This window comes from Cervus elaphus, chromosome 9, assembly GCF_910594005.1.
Source record: "Cervus elaphus chromosome 9, mCerEla1.1, whole genome shotgun sequence".
Classification (NCBI taxonomy): Eukaryota; Metazoa; Chordata; class Mammalia; order Artiodactyla; family Cervidae; genus Cervus; species Cervus elaphus.
In genome coordinates, this window is record NC_057823.1 from 60,705,608 (window position 1) to 60,729,748 (window position 24,141).

Sequence of the window (24,141 nt, forward strand, 5' to 3'; positions counted from 1 at the left end):
ATTACATATATATGTATATGGCTAAATACACATATACAAATGCTCATATGTATGAATACATACATATATGGTGATAATTTAAACTATCAGATTATATAGTAGTAAAACTATTGAGAAAAAGGAGAATCATAACACATCCACTTTTATAATTTTTGTGGTATGAGATAATGGGGAAAATCTCACCCAGGTATGAGAAGAAATAGAGGCAGAGTGGTTAAATTATAAAACGAGTTTATTCAGCTATTTGTATGTTTTTAAAACGTAATGCTGGGGTAGTAAAAATATATCAATATATATATTTATATATAATCAGACTGTTGATACTTGCTGTTTATTTTTAGCCTCAATATAGGAAATATTTATTGGATTTTGATGCATATCATGTTGTATTAAGAGTAAAGAATATTTGATTCAAAAAGTTCATTATCTGAAAAATTTTATCTTGTCTGTTTATGTTCAACAGCCAGATTGTAACGAGTATGTGGATCAACCAAATATTTGCACAAAAGACTTAGATCCAGTCTGTGCAACCAATGGCCACACGTACGCCAATAAATGCATTTTCTGCACTGAAAAGCTGTAAGGGCACAAGACTCAATATTGCCCCTACCAAAATAATGAACAAACAATCAGAAAATAATAGGAACATCCATGTCTCTGATAGTCAAGGCACAATATACATGGAAAACAATTGTTCTTTCTTAGCAAAGCCACAGAAACACACTGGTACCTTTCCCTGAAGTCATATTCCTAAAAGTAGTTTTATTTGACCTTGAAGTATATCCCTGCTGGATATTACCCACAGCATAAACCAATTACATTAATGTGATTTAATTACCATCACTTACTGTTGGCAATCTGGTCATCAATATAAAGTAATTCTTAACTTCAGAGGCTGAAGTCAAGCTCCAAGCTACAGAGAGAATAATTGAGCAAGAAACGCTACCAACTTCATAAATTTTAATCCTTCACAATTGGCAATTTATATCAGGAAAGAGCTCCTCTGATGGTTCACTTTGTCCTCTGAACTCCATGACAAGACTTCAAACTTTCCTCAGAGAGTAGGGCAGTCTGGCACACTTCTGCCCAACCTCCCTGCCTGCCTCCTTCCCCCTGAGGGAATTCCCAGTTTGAAGGTTCAGCCAGCCATCCTACTTCCTGCCTCCTTTTCTCTCACTGGTGTTTCCTCTCACTGAATCCCCAGATGGGCTTCTATATCCAGAGAACTAAGAAAACAGTCTCTAATCCTCCTCCTGAGGTCTGGGAGGGTTCCCAGGTTGAGTCAGGAGGGAGCATGTAGGAAGAGTCAAGGAGCCCCAGGGGATCAGGAGGACCTGTTGCAGGGTAGGGGGTTGGGAGGGGCCCCGTTGCTTGTGGAAGGGAGCACAGCCCTCCTAGCTCTCTCACAGTCAGACTCTCCTCATGGAGAAGCACTTAGTGCAATACTTAGGCAATTTAAAATATTTTTCAAAAATAATTTTTCTTTCTTTTTCTTTCTTTACAGAAAAAATAGAGGAAATACTGGTTTTAGTCATTGGGGTTGTTGTTAACTCTGCCTCAGCTACACATTCCTATGGCTTTTATTGCAATCCTATTTTGCTATTGATTCTACAATCAATTAGTCCTCTCAGTCAAGGCTTTAAATTCTTAGATGACCAGACTAAGCCTTCAGTAGCACACAAGACAGAATATATATTGTTGGAGAATTTTTCAACTCTAAGAACCCCTCAATGAAGGATTTCCATTTTCTTTCTTCAATTATACATTGATAGTTGAAAACCTATCTTAATTGTGTGTTTAAGAATAGAAAATCTAATGGAATTTGTAATCATGAATATTGACTGTTTCAATCAATAAAATGTTAAATAGCATTCCCTTTATTAAAATATCCTTTCTTGTTTTTTTGATTGTATTATTGGATTATAGCACACAAATACTTCTTGTAACTATCATTAAGGAAATAGTCTCAAAAGTCAACAAATAATCCATTACTTGGGAGTTTATTAAAAGTACAGACAGCTGGGCTTCTCTTTATTCTAAAAAGTCAAACCCTTTAGAAGAGGAATCTAGGGACTTGAATTCTCATAAATACTCCACGTCAATCTTCTGATCAAAAATGTTAACCAGGACAGACTTAAATTATAAAACAAAAGATGTATCTATTAATGTAACTGAGTGAAGTGCAAAGACTATTCAAATATATTGTATGATTTCTGAAGTTTGGGAGAAAAAAAAATATGTTATTTTCTCTCTCATAAATCATCAAGAGACAGTTCAGTGATCCTGGCAGGCCAGGCAACTCTGCTTTTACCGATCTAGGATATTCATTTGTGGTCCAAATCTGACGCTCCACTATTTCTCTTTACCTCTTAACCAACAAGAAACTGAGTGAAATTTGATTAGTCAAAAATTCATTTAAAGCTTGGTTATAATGGCAGAAATGCAGACGACTAGAAAGCAAGTTCCAAACTGCTACGTATGTGGTATCAGACCTGCTCTCCATCTCAGTAAACATTTTCACCTCTAAGAGATAATCTACATGGGAGTTACTTTCATTTACCTTCCTTAGTATTAATTCTTAATGAAAATATCCATTAAAATGTACAAATTTGGAGCCACATTATAAAAATGCTTTCAATTACTTTCAAGGTCTTTTTTAAATTATAAAAACATTATTCAGTGAATGCTGGTAAATTCATGCATGCATTCTTTCTTTTATTTTGTAAAAATGTTTTAAAAATTTAATTGAAGAATACTGATTTATAATATTCTGTTAGCTTCGGGTGTACAGTAAAGTGATTTAGCTATATGTGTATATATATAAATATGTATATACATATATGTATGTGTGCACATGTGTGCACACACACATGTATACATATATGCACACGTGCACATGCGTGCACACACACACACACTCTTTTTCAGATTCTTTCCATTCTAGGTTATTACACATTAAGTACAGTTCCCTGTGCTATATGGTAGGTCTTGGTTGTTTACCTATTTTATACATAGCAAGTATTGTGCTGCGCTCAGTCGTTCAGTTGTGTCTGACTCTTTGCAACCCCAAAGCCTGTAGTCTGGCAGGCTCCTCTGCCCGTGCGGATTCTCCAGGCAAGAATACTGGAGTGCATTGCCATGTCCTCCTCCAGGGGATCTTCCTAACCCAAAGATCGAACTCAGGTCTCCCGCATTGCAGGCGGACTCTTTAATGTCTGAGTCACCAGGGAAGCCCCTGTGTATTTGTTAATCCCAAACTCTAATTTATCCCTCCTGGCTTCCCCATTGGCTGACCATAAGTTTGTTTTTTACATCTGTCAGTATATTTCTGTTTTGGAAATTAGTTCATTTGTATTATTTTGTTTTAGATTCTACATGTAAGCAATATCAGGCTTACTCCAATTAGTATGACAATCTTTAGGTCCATCATTTTGCTTCAAATGTTATTTATTTCACTTTTTTAATGGCTGAGCAATTTTCCATTGTGTGTGTCTATGTATGCATATATGTACCACATCTTTATCCGTTCATCTGCTGATAGACATTTAGGTTGGTCCCATGTTTTGGCTATTGTAAGTAGTGCTGCTGTAATCACTGAGTGCATGTATTTGAATTGGAGTTTTCTATGGATGTATGCCCAGGAGAGGGAATCTTGGATCATATGGCATCTCTATTTTTAGTTTTCTAAGGAATATCATACTATTCTCCACAATGGTTGTAGCAATTTGCATTCCCACCAACAGTGCCCCTTTTTTCCCACACCCTCTCCAGCATTTATTATTTGTAGACTTTGTGATGATGGCCATTCTGACTGCTATGAGGTGGTACCTCACTATAGTTCTGATTCACATTTCTCTAATAATTATTGATGTTGAGTATCTTTTCATTTCCTGTTGGCCATCTGTATGGCTTCTTTGGAGAAATTCCTAGTTGGGTCATCTGCCAATTTTTTGACTGAGTTGTTATTGATATTAAGCTGCATGAGCTGTTTATATATTTTGGAAATTAATCTCCTCTTGGTCATGTGGTTTGCAAATATTTTCTGTCATTCTGTAGGTTTTATGTTTTGTTTATGGTTTCCTTTGCTATGCAAAGTTTTTTAAGTTTAATTAGGTTCTATTTGTTTATTTTTGTTTTTATTTCCATTACTCTATAAGATGGATTCAAAAAGATACTTTTGGGATTTACATTAAAGAGTGTTCTGCCTATTTTTCCTTCTAGTTTTATAGTATCCTATCTTACAATTAGGTCTTTAATCCATTTTGATTTTAGTTTTGTATATGGAGTCAGAGAATGTTCTTATTTCATTCTTTTACATGCTGCTGTCCAGTTTTCCAAGAATCACTTATAGAAGAGACTGTCTTTTCTCCATTGTATGTTCTTGCCTCCTTTGTTATAGATTAACTAACCATAGCTGTGTGGATTTATTTCTGGAATTTCTATCCTGTTTCATTGAGCTGTATTTCTGTTTTTGTTCTAGTACCATACTGTTTTGATTACCATAGCTTTGTAGTATAGTCCGAAGTCAGGGAGTCTGATTCTTCCAGCTATATTTTTCTTTCTCACGATTGCTTTGGTATTCAGGACTTCAACAGAAAATGTTCCGGGGATTTCTTCTACCAACGTCAGACCCCCATCTGGGAAATCTGAAGTGGGGCTCAGAACTTTCTCTCTGTAGAAGAACTGTGATATAATACTTCTCCACTTTGTAAGTGGCTTACTGCTGGGTATGAGATTTGATTATACTGTGAGTGTGCTCCTTCTACCACCTAGTAGTGGTTTCTTCTTTACGTCATTGGATGTAGAATATCTGCAGATATTTGTATCTCCTCCTGCAGATGTATACTTGGGAAAATGAAACTCTGCAAATCACCTAAGAATGTGTGTGGTTTTTTGTCCTAAAAGGCATAGCTGGCATGTTCGCTCTTGGAGCTCCAAGGCATTGGGGGGCACAGGCCAGGAACTAAAACAGATTTAGTCAAACTTCTGCAGCAGCTTCCCTCTCATTTCAGACACCAGGCTCTTTTTACTTGAGGCAGAAAATGATGATGGCTCAGCTTTCTTTGACTTCTTTTTTTAATAATTGCAGAGTCTTTTGGACTACACTTTTGTCTAAGATCAAGGGAAGTGTTTTATCTTATAAAGTGAAAAGACACAGGCCACCCAGTGTTCACCCAAAGTAAATGCAGCACTATTTACAACAGCCATGGAAGCAGTTAAATGTCCATTGAAAGATGAATGGATAAAGAAGATGTAGTATATATCTGGAGCTTCCCTGGTAGTTCAGATGGTGGAGAGTTTGCCTACAAGGTGGGAGATCTGGGTGCAATCCCTGGGTTAGGAAGAACCCCTGGAGAAGGAAATGGCAACCCACTTCAGTATTCTTGCCTGGAAAATCCCGTGGACAGAGGAAGCTGGTGGGCTACAGTTTATGGAGTTGCAAAGAGTTGGACACGATTGAGTGGCTAACACTAATGCTATCTGTTTTGGTAGGTTCCAGTCTTTTTTACTGATGGTTGTTCAACAGTTAGTTGTGATTTCAGTGTGCCTATGATGAAAGTGAAAGAGGAGAGTGAAAAAGTTGACTTAAAGCTTAACATTCAGAAAACTAAGATCATGGCATCTGGTCCCATCACCTCATGGGAAATAGAGGGGAGACAGTGGAAACAGTGTCAGACATGATTTTTTGGGGCTCCAAAATCACTGCAGATGGTGACTGCAGCCATGAAATTAAAAGATGCTTACTCCTTGGAAGGAAAGTTATGACCAACCTAGATAGCATATTAAAAAGCAGAGACATTACTTTGCCAACAAAGGTCCATCTGGTCAAGGCTATGGTTTTTCTAGCGGTCATGTATGGATGTGAGAGTTGGACTGTGAAGAAAGCTGAGTGCCAAAAAATTGATGCTTTTGAACTGTGGTGTTGGAGAAGACTCTTGAGAGTCCCTTGGACTGCAAGGAGATCCAACCAGTCCATCCTGAAGGAGATAAGTCCTGGGTTTTCATTGGAAGGACTGATGCTGAAGTAGAAACTCCAATACTTTGGCCACCTCATGCAAATAGTTGACTCATTGGAAAAGACCCTGATGCTGGGAGGGATTGGGGGCAGGAGGAGAAGGGGACGACAGAGCATGAGATGGCTGGATGCCATCACCGACTCGATGGACATGAGTTTGAGTAAACTCTGGGAGTTTGTGATGGACAGGGAGGCCTGGCGTGCTGCGATTCATGGGGTCGCAAAGAGTTGGACATGACTGAGCGACTGAACTGAACTGAACTGATGACAGGGATTGCACTCAAGTTTCCACTCTACCATCTTGCCTCCCATTTCCCTAAAATCACTGTAATTAATTTTTTCTTTTTGCTTTTATTCAATATATTATTAACAAGAAACCCTACTATGTGTCATGAGCTGTATAATGATAGGGAAAAGGTGATAAGCAAAAGTAAATAATGTAACTGTTCTCTAGGAAGGTTTAATGTATTGATGGAAATTAGTATCAATAAGTGAAAGGAAATTCTACTGGATAGCATGACTGTTTGCCACATGATTTGTGTGGAATTGTGAATTTGTGTGGAATTTGTGAATCAGCTTCTTACACTGCACATTATATGGAGGTCTTCAAAGATCATGTTGGATAGACATCAGATCCATAATGAAAGTAAGACTCTAGAAATTTAACAATATCTAAAAATCTGACATTTGGTAAAGAAAACAGAGCTTTTGAAATTGAGGTAAAATTCATACAATTTTAAATGTCCCATTTTAAAGCAAATTATATGTTTTTTAAGTATATGTTTATTCACAATTTTGTGCAACTATCATCACTATCTGATTACAAAACATTTCCATCATCTTACTCATTCCAAGTAAAAACAAACAAATCAATTCAGGAATTTTCCCATCTATACCCCCATCTATAATTCCTGGCAATCACTAAACTACATCTGGTCTGTCTATTCTGGACATTACATATCAATGAAAAAACACAACATGTGTGATTTTCATATAAATGGAATTTTTGGTCTATATCTATAGAGCAATACCTTATTTTATTGCATTTTGCTTTATTGTGCTTCCCAGATACTTTTTAACAGATTGAAGGTCTGTGGCAACCCCGTGTGAACAAGTGTATCAGTGCCATTTTTCCAACAGCTTTGCTAACTTTATGTCCCTGTGTCACATTTTGATAATTCTTGCAATGGTTCACACTTTTTCATTATTGCTATATTTTCTATACTGATCTGTGACAAGTGGTCTTTGATGTAACTATGATGACTCTGAAGAATCAGATGATAGCTAGCATTTTTAAGCAATAAAGAATTTGTAAATTAAGGAATGTACATTTTTTAAGACACAATGTTATTCCACATTTAGCAACATTACAATGTAACATAACTTTTATACAAAGTGGGAAAGCAAAAAATTAATGTCAGTCACTTTATTGAAATATTTTTTTCATTGGTGGCCTGGAATCAAACCAACAGTATCTCCAAAGTATGCCAGTATGCCATTATATCTATACATATATAAAGTAGATGGACTTTTGTGAATACTTCCTTTCAATTAGCATAAGATTTTCAAGGTTCATCCATGTTGTAGCATGCTATCACATTTCTTTGCTTTTTATGACTAAATATTCCATCTTGTAGATACATCACATTTACTTTATCCAGTTATCTGTGGATTGTATCTCCTTGTTGGCTATAATGAAGAATGTAGCTATTTACATTCTTATACAAGTATTGGTGTGATCATATATTTTCACATCTCTATACACACATAGGAGTAGAATTTCATATAATAACTCAATCTTTAATGTTTTTGGAGGAAATGGTCAAAATTTTCCATAGTGAATGCATCATTAACATTTCTACTCGGGCTGTATGAGGCTTCAATTTCTCCATACTCTCACACAAATTCACAAATATGCTTTAGTCTTTAAAAATTACATTTATCCTAGTAGTATGTTAGCTGCTCAGTCGTGTCTGACTCTTTGCAAACCCATGGACTGGGGCCCACCAGGCTCCTCTGTCCATGAAATTCTCCAGGCAAGAATACTGGAGTGGGTTGCCATTTCCTTCTCCAGGAGATCTTCCTGACCCAGGGATCAAACCCAGGTCTCCCACATTGCAGGCAGATTCTTTACCATTTGAGCCACCAGGAAGCCCTACATTTATCTTAGTGGGTGTAAACTAGTATTTCACTGTGGCTTGATTTACATTTCCCTTATGAGTAACTAGTAACATTTTTTTCAGGTGCTCATTGGCCATTTGCACAAGTTCCCTGGAGAAAGTCTATTCAAATTCTTTGACTCTTTTAAAAAATTAGGTTCTTTTTGATTTGGTAGTGTTCTTTATATAATATGGTTACTAGGTCCTTAGTAACCATAAGGTCCTTTGTTGTTGTTCTTTAGTCTCTGTCATATCCAACTCTTTGAGATCCCATGGAGTGCAGCATGCCAGGCTTTCCTGTCCTACACTATCTCCCAGAGTTTGCTCAAACTCACATCCATTGAGTCAGTGATGCCATCCTGACTCTGTTTTCCATCTCATCCTCTGTTTTCCCCTTCTCCTCTTGCTCTCAATCTTTCCCAATGTCAAGGTCCTTTCCAGTGAGTCATCTGTTCACATCAGGTGGCCAAAGTATACCTTCAGCATCAGTCCTTCCAATGATATTCAGGGTTGATTTCCTGAGGATTGACTGGTATTTGATCTCCTGCTGTCCAAGGAACTCTCAAGAGTCTTATCCAGTACCACAGTTCAAAAGCATCAATTCTTTGGAGCTCACCCTTCTTTGTGGTCCAACTCTCACATCCATACAGGACTACTGGAAAAACCATATCTTTGACTTTTACAGACCTTTGTAGGCAAAGTGATTTATCTGCTTTTGAATATGCTCTCTAGGTTTGTCATAGCTTTTCTTCCAAGGATCAAGTGTCTTTTAATTTCCTGGCTTTAGTCACCATCTGAAGTGATTTTGGAACCCAAGAAAATCAAATCTGTAACTGTTTCTACTTTTTCCCCTTCTATTTGCAATGACGTGATTTCATGATCTTAGTTTTTTAGATATTTAACTTGCAAATATTTTCTTCCATGTTTGGGTTGTCTTTTGTTCTTTCTTTATAGCATCCTTTGATGTAATTTTTAAAAAACTTTAGTGAATTTCAATTTGCTTCTTTTTTTCCCATTGCTGCCTGTGTTTTTCATATTATACATAAGAAATTACTTCCTAATCCATGACTATGAAGATTTATCCTACATTTTCTTCTAAGAGTATCATGGTATTAGTGAAAGTGAAAGTGAAGTCGTTCAGTCGTGTCCGACTCTTTGCGACCCCGTGGACTGTAGCCCACCAGGCTCCTCCATCCATGGGATTCTCCAGGCAAGAATACTGGAGTCGGTTGCCATTTCCTTCTCCAGGGGATCTTCCCGACCCAGGGATCGAACCCAGGTCTCCCACATTGGAGGAAGACGCTTTACCCTCTGAGCCACTAAAGTACCTACACTTATATCTCTGATCCATTTTGAGTTAATTTTTGTATATGGTGAGAATTATGGGTACAATGTTCTACTTTTGCATGTGACGATCCAGCTGTCACAGGACAATAAGTTGAAAAGAATACTACTTTGCATTTTAATTTTCCAAGAAAAAAATTAGTCAGAAATCAGAAAAAAAAAAAATCTGTCAAAAATCAATTGATTAACCAAGAGAGTGCAGTACTAGAAAAGAAATAGATAAATGAAACAGAATGGAAAGCCCAGAAATAGCCCTCCATAAATAAAGTTGACTGGTCTTTGCCAGAGAAGCAAAGGCAATGCAATAGGGCAAAGGTAGTTCTCTCAACAAATGGTGCTGGAATAACTGAACATCTACATGCAAAAACATTAATCTAGACACAGACCTTATACCCTTTCAAAAAATGAACTCAAAATGGATCACAGATCAAAGTGTAAAATGCAAAACTGTAAAACTTCTAAAAGATAACATAGGAAAAAACATAAATGACCCTGGGTATGGCGAAGGCTTTTTAGATAAAATACCAAAGGCTTGACCCATAAAAGAAATAACTGACAAATTGGACTTCATTAAAATTAAAAATTCACTTCTGTGAAAGATAACATCAAGAGAATGAAAACACAAGCCACAGACTTGGAGAAAGATTTGCAAAAGATCCATCTGATAAAAGACTGTTATCCAAGATATACAAACAACACTTAAATATCAATGATAAGAAACAAACAACTCTAAAACGGCCATACTACCCAAAATAATCTACACAGCTAATATCAGTCAGTCAGTTCAGTCACTCAGTCGTGCCCGACTCTTTGCAACCCCATGAATCACAGCACGCCAGGCCTCCCTATCCATCACCAACTCCTGGAGTTTACTAAAACTCATATCCATAGAGTCAGTGATGCCATCCAGCCATGTCATCCTCTGTCGTCCCCTTCTCCTCCTGCCCCCAATCCCTCCCAACATCAGGGTCTTTTCCAATGAGTCAACTCTTTGCATGAAGTGGCCAAAGTATTGGAGTTTCAGCTTCAGTATCAGTCCTTCCAATGAACACCCAGGACTGATCTCCTTCAGGATGGACTGGTTGGATCTCCTTGCAGTCCAAGGGACTCTCAAGAGTCTTCTTCAACAACAAAGTTCAAAAGAATCCATTTTTCGGTGTTCAGCTTTCTTCACAGTCCAACTCTCATCCATACATGACCACTGGAAAAACCATAGCTTTGACTAGATGGACCTTTGTTGGCAAAGTAATGTCTCTGCTTTTTAATATGCTGTCTAGGTTGGTCATAACATTCCTTCCAAGGAGTAAGCATCTTTTAATTTCATGGCTGCAATCACCATCTGCAGTGATTTTGGAGCCCAGAAAAATAAAGTCTGACACCATTTCCACTGTTTCCCCATCTATGTGGTGTGATGGGATGGGACCCATGATGTGATGGGACCAGATACCATGATCTTAGTTTTCTGAATGTTAAGCTTTAAGTCAACTTTTTCACTCTCCTCTTTCACTTTCATCAAGAGATTTTTTAGTTCCTCTTCACTTTCTGCCATAAGGGTGGTGTCATCTGCATACCTGAGGTTATTGATATTTTCCCTGGCAATCTTGATTCCAGCTTGTGCTTCCTCAGGCCAGCGTTTCTCACGATGTACTCTGCATATAAGTTAAATAAGCAGGGTCACAATACATAGCCTTGACGTACTCTTTTTCCTACTTGGAACCAGTCTGTTGTTCCATGTCCAGTTCTAACTGTTGCTTCCTGACGTGCATACAGGTTTCTCAAGAGGCAGGTCAGGTAGTCTGGTATTCCCACCTCTTTCAGAATTTTCCACAGTTTACTGTGATCCACACAGTCAAAGGCTTTGGCATAGTTAATAAAGCAGAAATAGATGTTTTTCTGGAACTCTCTTGCTTTTTTGTTGATTTAACGGATGTTGGGAATTTGATCTCTGGTTCCTCTGCCTTTTCTAAATCCAGCTTGAACATCTGGGAGTTCACGGTTCACGTAATGCTGAAGCCTGGCGTGGAGAATTTTGAGCATTATTCTACTAGCATCTGAGATGAGTACAATTATGCAGTAGTTTGAGCATTCTTTGTGATTGCCTTTCTTTGGGATTTGAATGAAAACTGACCTTTTCCAGTCCTGTGGCCACTGCTGAGTTTGCCAAATTTGCTGGCATATTCAGGGCAGCACATTCACAGCATCATCTTTCAGGATTTGAAATAGCTCAACTGGAATTCCATCACCTCCACTAGCTTTGTTCGTAGTGATGCTTCCTGAGGCCCACTTGACTTCACATTCCAGGATGTCTGGCTCTAGGTGAGTGATCACACCATCGTGATTATCTAGGTCATGAAGATCTTTTTTCTACAGTTCTTCTTTGTATTCTTGCCACCTCTTATCTTCTGCTTCTGTTAGGTCCATACCATTTCTGTCCTTTATCGAACCCATCTTTGCCTGAAATGTTCCCTTGGTATCTCTAATTTTCTTGAAGAGATCTCTAGTCTTTCCCATTCTGTTGTTTTCCTCTATTTCTTTGCACTGATCACTGAGTAAGGCTTTCATATCTCTCCTTGGTATTCTTTGGAACTCTGCATTCAAATGGGAATATCTTTCCTTTTCTCTTTTGTTTTTTGCTTCTCTTCTTTTCACAGGTATTTGTAAGTCCTCCTCAAACAACCGTTTTGCCTTTTTGCATCTTTTTCCCATGGGGATGGTCTTGATTCCTGTCTCCTGTACAATGTCACGAACCTCCACCCATAGTTCATCAGGCACTCTGTCTATCAGATCTAGTCCCTTAAATCTATTTCTCACTTCCACTGTATAGTCATAAAGGATTTGATTTAGGTCATACCTGAAGGTCTAGTGGTTTTCCCTAACTTTCTTCAATTTAAGTCTGATTTTGACAATAAGGAGTTCATGATCTGAGACACAGTCAGCTCCCAGTCTTGTTTTTGCTGACTGTATAGAGTGTCTCCATCTTTGGCTGAAAAGAATATAACCAATCTGATTTTGGTATTGACCATCTGGTGATGTCCATGTGTAGAGTCTTGTCTTGTGTTGTTGGAAGAGGGTGTTTGCTATGACCAGTGCGTTCTCTTGGCAAAACTCTATTAGCCTTTGCCCTGCTTCATTCCATACTCCAAGGCCAAATTGCCTGTTACTCCAGGTGTTTCTTGACTTCCTTCGTTTGCCTTCCAGTCCCCTATAATGAAAAGAACATCTTCTCTGGGTGTTAGTTCTAAAAGTTCTTGTAGGTCTTCATAGAACAGTTCAACTTCAGTTTTTTCAGTGTTACTGGTTGGGGCATAGACTTGGATTACCATGATATTGAATGGTTTGCCTTGGAAATGAACAGAGAACATTCTGTCATTTTTGAGACTGCATCCAAGTACTGTACTTCGGACTCTTTTGTTGACCATGATGGCTACTCCATTTCTTCTAAGGGATTCCTGCCCACAGTAGTAGATATAATGGTCATCTGAGTTAAATTCACCTATTCCTGTCCATTTTAGTTCACTGATACCTAGAATGTTGACATTCACTCTTGCCATCTCCTGTTTGACCTCTTTCAATTTGCCTTGATTCATGGACCTAACATTCCAGGTTCCTATGCAATATTGCTCTTTACAGCATCAAACCTTGCTCCTATCACCAGTCACATCCACAGCTGGGTGTTGTTTTTGCTTTGGCTCCATCCCTTCATTCTTCTGGAGTTATTTCTCCACTGATATCCAGTAGCATATTGGGCATCTAAGGACCTGGGGAGTTCCTCTTTCAGTATCCTATCGTTTTGCCTTTTCATACTGTTCATGGGGTTCTCAAGGCAAGAATACTGGAGTGGTTTGCCATTCCCTTCTCTAGTGGACCACATTCTGTCAGACCTCTCCACCAAGACCCATTCATCTTGGGTGGCCCCACATGGCATGGCTTAGTTTCACAGAGTTAGACAAGGTTGTGGTCCGTGTGATCAGATTGGCTAGTTTTCTGTGATTATGGTTTCAATGTGTCTGCCCTTTGATGCCCTCTCACAACACCTACTGTCTTACTTGGGTTTCTCTTACCTTGTTAATGTAATCCCTATCAAAATACCCATGACTATGGCTGCTATCCAAAAGTCTACAAGCAATAAATGCTGGAGAGGGTGTGGAGAAAAGGGAACCCTCTTACACTGTTGGTGGGAATGCAAACTAGTACAGCCACTATGGAGAACAGTGTGGAGATTTCTTAAAAAACTGGAAATAGAACTGCCATATGACCCAGCAATACCACTTCTGGGCATACACACTGAGGAAACCAGATCTGAAAGAGACACGTGCACCCCAATGTTCATCGCAGCACTGTTTATAATAGCCAGGACATGGAAGCAACCTAGATGCCCATCAGTAGACGAATGGATAAGGAAGCTGTGGTACATATACACCATGGAATATTACTCAGCCATTAAAAAGAATTCATTTGAATCAGTTCTAATGAGATGGATGAAACTGGAGCCCATTATACAGAGTGAAGTAAGCCAGAAAGATAAAGAACATTACAGCATACTAACACATATATATGGAATTTAGAAAGATGGTAATGATAACCCTATATGCAAAACAGAAAAAGAGACACAGATGTACAGAACAGACTTTTGGACTCTGTGGGAGAAGGCGAGGGTGGGATGTTTCGAGAGAACAGCATGTATATTATCTATGGTGAAACAGATCACCAGCCCAGGTGGGATGCATGAGACAAGTGCTCGGGCCTGGTGCACTGGGAAGACCCAGAGGAATCGGGTGGAGAGGGAGGTGGGAGGGGGGATCGGGATGGGGAATACGTGTAAATCTATGGCTGATTCATATCAATGTATGACAAAACCCACTGGAAAAAAAAAATAAAGGAAATCAGTTCTGGAAAAAAAAAAAAAAAAGAATAAACATGCAAAAATCCTTAAAAAAAAAAAAAGAAAATTATACATGCATACACACACACATACACACATACATACATGTATACATACACACACACAAATATACAAACAGAATAATACTAAACATAAAAAAGAATGAAATACTGCCATATGCAGCAACACAGATGGACCTGCGGTTATTATACTGAGTTCACTCAGACAGAAATATAAATACTATATGATATCATTTATAAGTGAAATAAAAATATAGTAATAATTAACTTATTTACAATACAGAAACAGGCTTACAGACATAGAAATCAGACTTATGGTTACCAAAGAGGAAAGGAGTGGGGAGAGATAAACTAGAAGATTGGGGTTGACAGATACACATTACTATATATAAAATAGATAAGCAACAAGCATTTACTCTATAACACCGAGAGAACTGTATTCAGTACCTTGTGATAACCTATAATGTAATAATCTGAAAAAGGAAAAATATATATATATATCTGAATCATTTTTCTATATACCTAAAACTAATACAATAGTGGGAATCAATTATACTTCAATAAAAAAGAAAACTAACAATCTGATTGAAAAATGGGCCAAAGACCTTAACACTTCATCAAAGAGGAGATAAAGATGGCAAGTAAGCACATGAAAAGATGCTTTACATCATATATGTCATCAGAGAAATTCAAATTAAAAAAAAAAAAAGAATGAGATACCACTGCACATCTAAGACAATGGCTAAAATCTGGAACATGGAGAACACTAAATGCTGGCCAGGATGTGGAACATTTGGAAAGTCTCCAAAATTGGTACCACTATTTTGGAAGACAGCTTGATAGTTTCTTACAAAACTAAACATACCCATACCATATGATCCAACAATTTTGACCCTTGGTATTTACTAAAGCATTGAAAATTCATGACCAGATAAAAACCTTTATTAGTTCAGTCACTTTGTTCATAATTGTTGTCACCTACAAACTGGCACTTGCCATCTGCCTCTGTAATGATCAAACTATGAGCTGCTATAGCTGCTGACCTTCTATCACTCTCTGAAAGGAATTCAGGGTAGAGATCAGGAATGAAGCACTCTGTGCTCTGGGAAAAACTAGCAGAACAGGTCTTCAGATAGTTAGATATTTTCAGGAGGTGATTTTATGAGCCTGATTCTTGCATCTCCTCATACCTAGAAAAGTATTAAAATGCTTCATGGTAAGTCTTCTCCTCATGACTAGCAGTAATCTTCCTGAGAACAGCAGAAACTTTCTGCAAAAAAATGTGCTTCATTGCACATACTCCCCTTTCACCCAAATCACATATATACTGACTTTCCCTCCTACCTCTTTGGAGCAGTTTCTCAGAGCTATCTGAAATGCTGTCTCCTGGTCTATAGTTCTCATTTTGCCTCAAATAAAACCTAACTCATAACTCTCACCTTGTGCATTTTTATTTTCAGTTAACATTGTCAAAACTTGAAAACAACCAAGATATCTCTCAGTACATGGTTGGAAATGAACTTTTGTAACTCCAAACAAAGGAATACTATTCAACAATAAAAATAAATATGCTATTAAGCCATGACAACGTAGAGGAAATATAAATGCATGTTACTAAGTGAAAGAAGCCAATCTGAATAGCTTATATATTGTATAATCCTAACTACATGGCCTTCCAGAAAAGGCAAAACTATTTAGACAATAAAAAAGATCAGTGGTTGCCAGAGTCTGAGTGGGAGCAAAGGGAGAGACATGAATAGACAGAACACAGGGATTTTTAGGGTGGTGAAATTACTCTGTATTTCACTACAATGGTGGATCAGTTCAGTTCAGTCGCTCAGTCATGTCCAACTCTTTGCAACCCCATGGACTACAGCATGCTAGGCCTCTCTGTTCATCACCAACTCCCAGTTTACCCAAACCCATGTCCATTGAGTTGGTGATGCCATTCAATCATCTCATCCTCTGTCATCCCCTTCTCCTACTGTCCTCAATGTTTCCCAGCATCAGGGTCTTTTCAAATGTGTCAGCTCTTAGCATCAGGTGGCCAAAGTATTGGAGTTTCAGCCTCAACATCAGTCTTTCCAATGAACACCCAGAACTGATCTCCTTTAGGATGGACTGGTTGGATCTCCTTGCAGAGTCTCTTGGACTCTCAAGAGTCTTCTCCAACACCACAGTTCAAAAGCATCAGTTCTTTGGCACTCAGCTTTCTTTATAGTCCAACTCTCATATCCATACATGACTACTGGAAAAACCATAGCCTTGACTAGATGGTGGATATATTTCATTAAATTTTTGTACATACACATAGAATGTACAACACCAAGAGTGAACCCTAAAGTAAACTATGAACTTTGGGTGAGTCAATGTAGGTTTGTCCTTGATTTAAAAAAAAGAAAGAAAGAAAAGATAACATCTGGTGAGTGATGTTGGTAAGTGGGAAACTTTGCACGTATGGAGCAGGGAGTATATGGGAAATCTCCATACCTCCCCCTCAATTTTACGGTAAACCTATAATTGCTGTAAAAAACAAAGTTTAAAAGTCAATGCAGTACGCATATATGAACTTAAGTCACTATTCTGTACCATTTCTCTATGTCTGTTCTTATGTTTTTACCACATTTTTTTCCCCTAATCACTATACCTTCATAGTAGGCAATAAATCTGCATATGTGGATCCCCAAACTTTTTTAAGATTGTTTTGACTACACAAGGTCCCTTGAATGCCAACGTGAATTTTTGTATCAGATTGTCAATTTCAGCATAAAGGGCAAAGGGAACACTTGTTTCCAGTGAATTTTAAGGTTCTTTCTTCCTTGTGAAGAAATTTGGAGATGACACTGGGAGATTAAGAGAGTGAGAAATTATTTAAACAAGAACACACTCTCAGAGGGAGAGCAGGCAAGCAGGTGAGACACTGCTACCCTGGGTTTCTTTAGCAAGCCAGTTATGAGAGGCATACAAATGAATGGGCGGAAAATTAACTTGGGAAGGAGTTTGGGAGTCTTGGTCCCTGACTTTCATCCCAGCTCCATTTTCCCTCAGGGAAGAGGGTTTTTGTTCTTTTCTGGCTTAGATCAGAAGTGTCATTGTGTTGGTGCATGATGAGTCCTTCTTATCTCTAAGGCTAATTTTATTGAAATGAGAGCAAAATGAGCAACAGGTTACATTCTAAAGCAGGAGATTCCTACCTTTCTTAATCTGCTTTCAGGACACGTCCACCTAAAATGTGTGGTTTTCTGTCGATGTGAAGGTGCCTTCTTTTCTTTGTCTGCCCATGAACCCCTTCTGTTTACAAGATGCAAAATTTCCTGCTATGTGTTCCCTGCCCACATTTCTCTGGTCATACCGAGCTACCTGCCTGCCATAACACCCTGAACATTTTTGCAGTGAATATACAGATGGCTTTAGCCACTACTGCTCTCTGAACAATGGTAAGTGTTCCAAACTATGAATATGGGCTTTGTTCACATTACTTTAGGTCTTCAGTAATTTCTTTCAGCAATATTTTTGGATACATTGAACAGGTGTTTCATTTCCTTGTTTTTTCCTTGTGAAGCAATACTAAATAATTTAGCCATCTAACATTACCTTCACTGATTAATTTAAAAACACTTGAAGCCTGCTGAGATTCCTAGGCAGTCTCTCCTGCTCTTAATCTTTGCCAACAAATATGAATTAAATGGGTATAAAGAGCTATCCCACGACTTCACCTCTAGGCTTCAGATTAGTCTTCTCTAAAATGTCCTGTCCTGGAAGCACAGGTCTGCCACAGGCTTCACTGATGGTATCTGTGTACAGAATTAAAAGAGGAAGTATAAGCACGATATCCATTTCACCATAGTAAAGGAACACTTTCTGTACATGTCAAATGTGGGCTCTTCAAATTGAAAAATAAAATATTCCCTGCCATATCAGTAAACAAAGGAAGTCACAGTCATTGGTGATTACAACCACCACTGATGGTGAGCTGGTGAGCCCTGAGGAAACTCAGGAAGGAAACAAAGAATATCTGCAGTCTAGCAGCCATCAGACCGTAGCCACTCCCATGGGTGAGGTCTGAGGAACTCTGTGAAAACATAGGATACTGGCCCCAGATTGTTGGCATGTATACCAAAGGAATGATTTCAGTGAGCCCAGACTCTGCATCTTCCCATACATAGAAAAGTGTTAAATTCCTTACACTGAGATATCTACATTTCTTTTACTAACAGTATATTTTTGTTCCTATTACCTTCCCTTGGTTGCAAAACTCTTATACATCCTAGCTCCCCCTGCACCTCCTTGGAGCTGTTTTCTCATTGCTACTTGAGATGCTGCCTCCTGGGCTTGAAGTCCTCAGTACGTCCACCGAATAAAACATAACCCTAAACTTTGACATTGTGCATAATTTTTAATTCAACAAATTGAATTGGTATGAAAATTACCTGTCTCAAAATTTCTTTTTAAAAACCCTAGATTTCTTCACTGCAAAAAGTAGGAGGAAGAATTCAGGTGATGATATCCACCCAATACAAAACAAGTGCAGAGGGTTTAAATATTTTATCCTCATTTATCACAAACATATAAGATAGATACTATAATTCTCATATTTACAATAAGAAAACTGTGGGTTAAGCAGTTTGAATATTGAGTCCAGGTGACTCACTGATAGATGGGATTTGTACTTGGATCCTTCTCCTGCCAATGCTCTTTCCACTAAGTAGACTATAGGAGCTGATTAAGAAAACATAACAATGAAAAATTCTCTGAATAAAAAAAAAACCCTCCAATATCTCAAAAAATATCCCCAAACATCTCTGATGTAAAATCAAATTTTACCATATAATTTAAAACATTGTTTCATTTAGTCTCAACTTCACTCCCCACCTTTCACTCTCTCCTGCTCCAAAAAGTAAGTTCTGGATATCTAATGCACAGTGTAGTGATTATAGTCAACAGTACTCTGTTATAAACTTCATTGCTCTTACTACAAAGAATAAAATAGAATTAATTACCACGACAAAGGTATTACATAAGACTATACTGGTAATCATAATAAAATAAATAATCAAATCAACACACTGTACATCCTAAATTTATGCCATGTTGTATGTCAACTATCTCAATTTAAAATACTGTTCCACCATCCTGTATACTCTTCTAGTAATTGATTCACAGTTCTGATTGCAAGATGGCGAATGCATTATTATTACCATTTCCCAGGTAATTGTAATATGCCAACAGTTTTGAAAATGTTTGAGAGCTTATGCCCTTAATTATCTAATTACCATCCCCAGACACTTCTTTCCTGCTTGATTCTCTTTACTTTGTTCAACTCACATGCTTGGAAAGCTTTCGCCTCTCTTCTCTATCTTAGGATCTCTAACCCTTCCCCATATTTCTGGGTACATGAGATCAAGTTGTCCCCAAGCCTCCTACTGAGGGAAGATTAATGGAGGGTTACTTATGAAGCATCTCTCCCGGCCTACTTTACAGCTTCCAGTGAGGACACAGAATAGCTCTGTGTCTTATCTGTCCTGGGCCATCAATCTTACCCCATCAAACTCCTCACCAGTGGAACAATAAAAGAACTGAGCTGCAAGGAGATGGCTGAGGAGGCAGGTGAACAGGACAGCCACGGTCTCCAGGGCTGCTGACATCACTCCCCATTATCTCGCTGTCAGGTAGGTCAGATGGGGAATCTAGGAAGGTGTGGGTACCCTGGCGTGTACCATTCCCAGGAGGACTGCTGCAGGTTAGTCTTTCCAGAAATAACTGTTTCTATTTCCTGAGGAAAATAACTGAGACCCAAATGTGCATTGGTACTATATGCAACCAGGCTGGCTGACAGAAAAGCTGAGAGAGTAATCAGTTATTTCCATTTCGTTAACAGACTTATTTTCCGGGGCTCTCTTAAATGTCTCTGGGGAAGCCTTCCAATGATGACACTTTATTTTATTGAATTGTAAGTTTGAGGGAAAGCTAAAATGAATAGTCATCAAGGAGGTGGGAGTAATTTCTGTAGAAACAAGAAGCTTTCTAGAACCTGGTTCTGGAGTCTATCTACCTAATGTGTCATGCACCATTGATGCAAACAATTTTTAAGGTATCTTCCACAGACTTGATTGAAAACATGTCCTTCTTCTCATCATGGATCAAAGCTATTTTCATCATTGGTTTGGCATTTTCTCTTTATTCTGGTGAGTAAAATTTTTAATCCTAGATGAAGCAGTTCACACATCATAGAAAATTCAGGAAACAACTACCATCATTTAGGAAGTGAGGAGCTTGATGCCCTGGGTGTGTAATACTTAAATTGGCAAAGTGAAATGGGATATGTTACAAATATCTTTTTAAAAATTACATCAGATTGGTTTTTATTTTCTACTTTGAAAGGTGGAAACAGAGAGGGTATTTAGAATGAGCAGTAGAATTTAGTGCTTTGTTCATTTAGGACTAATGATATCTATCTAACTTCCCCCTCTCTTGGAGGTCAGATTTCATGGTTGCTAAATGCAGAGTGTGGGGAGTAATACTATCCTCTAGACCCAGTATCCCTCGACAATCCAACTCCTTGTTTGCCAGCTCCAAGTGTATTAAGAACAAGATTTTGTATAAGGAGAGAACTAGTTGATCCCTCTACTGACAACTTATCTTTCTTAAAGCAAAGGCAGCCCATCAGTTTCAGACTGGAGTAGCTTAAAGGTATTAAAGTGATCCATGAACCTCAAGCTTAGTACAAAGGAATTAAATGGTCATTTACTGCTTCACATTAAGTGACTTCATACAAGCATATTACATGGCACTAAGCAAGATGTTGTTTTCTCTGACTAGAGTGTCTCACGTATAAATATGGGGAAAAAGGGATCTCCACAGAAGTGTTTGGTGATTATTAAGCCGTACTTCATTTTTCACAGACTGAGATGAATTTAGAATTGTTTCCAGACTTCAAGTTATTTTGTGAAATTATTTTGATACTGCCACAAAAGCCTCACCTCATTATGGGAGGAGTTTGGGGTAGGCAACTTGCATAGTATTTTACTATTAAAAGATGTGGGTACTTCCCAACAAAGACAGTGTTTTCCTCTCTTCATCTTCTTCTTTTTAATTTTCTTTTTTTGTGTTGGTTGCAGAAACTGCTTTTGTATCTTCTGGAGAAATTCGCAAAAGGGCAAGTTCATAGTACTTAATTTGGAAATTAAAATTTTTTTTAATTATTTTTATATTTTAAATTTTAACAGAAAATTTCACCAGAAAAAGTAAAACATAATAACCCTTCAAAAAGTAACATAAAGTGTCATTATTACACTAAGTTCAAAAAACAGAACCATATCAGACATATTAAACCATTTGTCTTTTTATACAAGGTAAAATTACCACATCATTCAAAATTTTACTATTAGGCAGACAGGCATCTGAAAAGGGTGTTTAAAGTAAGAATTTTTTCCCTCACAAACAAGAAGCTTAAGAAAAATAACTTTTCACTGAAAGGAATGAAAACTAATCATTTTAACACAGAGTCAACTATTACATAGAGGTGAAGAAAATCAATTATACTTCTAAACATCTAAATAAATAAAGGTAATTAAAGATGTTTAAAGAGCAGGTTATGTAAGAATACACACATTATTAATTATGTATATTAACTACAGAGTCATCATTCACCCAATTACATATATACATATATGGTTAAACACACGTATACAAACAGTCATACATATGAATACATACATATATAGTGACAATCTGAAATTATAAGATTACCTAGTAATGAAACTATTGAGAAAAACAGTAGACTCACAATACATTCACTTTTATCATTTCTTGTGCTATGAGATAATGAGGAAAATCTCACTCAGGTATGAGAAGAAATAGGGGCAGAGTGGCTAAATTATTAAAATGTATCCAGTTATTTGAATGTTTTTAAAACATAACACTGGGGTTGTAAAAACATATCAATATATTTTTATGTCTAAACAGGTTGTTGATACTTGATGTTTATATTTAACCTCAATATAGAAAACATTTATTCTATTTTGATGCATACAATGTTGTATGATGAATAAGGAATATTTTATTCAAAAAGTTCATTATCTGAAAAATTTGATGTTGTCTCTTTGCTTATCAGCCAGAATGTAACGTGTATAAGGATCAATTACACTTTTGCACAAAAGAAAAAGATCCAGTCTGTGCAACGAATGGCCAAACGTACTCCAATAAATGCCATTTCTGCAGTAAAAAACTGTAAGAACACAAGACTAAATATTGGTTCTCCCAAAATAATGAAGAAACAACCAGAAAATAATAGGAACATCCATGTTTCTGATAGCCAAGGCACAGTATACATGGAGAGGAACTGTTTTTTCTCTGTGAAAGCCATAGAAACACGCCAGTACCTTTCCCTGAAGTCATATTCCTAAAAGTAGTTTTATTCGACCTCGAAGTATATTCCTGCTAGATATTACCCACATGCATAAATCATTACACTAACTGGATTTTATTGCTATGACTTGCTACTGGCAGTCTGCTTACCAATACAATGTAATTCTTAACTCCAGAGGCTGAATGATAACCTCATAATGTAGCTCCAAACTACAGGGAGCATAACTGAGCAAGAAACTCTACTTACTTCATCAGTTCTAATGAGATGGATGAACCTAGAACCAATTACACAGACTGAAGTGAGTTAGAAAGAGAAAGATAAATACTGTATTCTAACACATACATACAGAATCTAGAAAAATGGTACTGAAGAATTTATTTACAGGGCAACAATGGAGAAACAGACATAGAGAATAGACTTATGGACATGGGGAGAGGGGAGGAGAGGGTGAGATGTATGAAAGAGTAACATGGAAACTTACATTACTGTATGCAAATAGATAACCAATGGGAATTTGCTGTATGGCTCAGGAAACTCAAACAGGGGCTCTGTATCAACCAGGAGGGGTGGGATGGAGAGGGAGATGGGAGGTAGTTTCTAGAGGGAGGGGATATATGTGTACCTATGACTGATTCATGTTGAGGTTTGACAGAAAACAGCAAAATTCTGTAAAGCAATTATCCTCCAATAAAAAATAAATAGATTAAAAAAAAAAAAAGAAACACTACTGACTTCAGAAATTTGAATCCATCACAATTTATGTCAGAAAGGAACTCCCATTATGTCAGGAAGAACCATCCAGGGGATGGTCCATTTTGTCCCCTGAATTCCATAACAGGACTCCAAACTTTCTTCAGAGAGCAGGGAAGTCTAGAACACTTCCACCCAATGTCCCTTCCTGCCTCCTTCCCCCTGACAGGGTTTTTGGTCTGAGGGTTCAGCCAGCTTTCCTACCTCCTGCCTCATTTTCTCTCACTGAATCCCTAGATGGACTGTTACTTCTAGAGGACCAGGAAAACAATCTCTAATCCTCCTCCTGAGGTCTGGGAGGGTTCCAGACCTCAACTGGGAGAGGTTGAGTCAGGAGGGAGCATGTAGGAAGAGTCAAGTAGCCCCAAGGGATCAGGAGGACCTGTGCAGGGTGGGGGAGGGGGGGTAGGAGGGGTCCCTCAGCTTGTGGAAGGGAGCATAGCCCCCCTGGCTCTCTCACAGTCAAATTCTCCTCATGGAGAAGCATTTAGTGCAATACTCAGACAATTTTAAATACTTTAATTTTTTTTTTTTTCTTTTTCTTTCTTTACAGAGAAAGCAGAGGAAAATTTGGTTTTAGTCACTGGGGTCATTGTTGCTGA

General features: G+C 37.9%; 1 protein-coding gene across 1 annotated transcript; it reads left to right on the forward strand.

The window, feature by feature from the left end:
- The first annotated feature begins 20,539 nt into the window (after nucleotides 1–20,539).
- LOC122700808 (sperm-associated acrosin inhibitor-like) lies at nucleotides 20,540–24,141 on the forward strand. Its single transcript, XM_043913849.1, has 4 exons — nucleotides 20,540–20,606; nucleotides 21,540–21,577; nucleotides 22,535–22,650; nucleotides 24,093–24,141. Exons 1-4 carry the CDS (start codon nucleotides 20,540–20,542, stop codon nucleotides 24,139–24,141), a joined length of 270 nt encoding a protein of 89 aa, XP_043769784.1.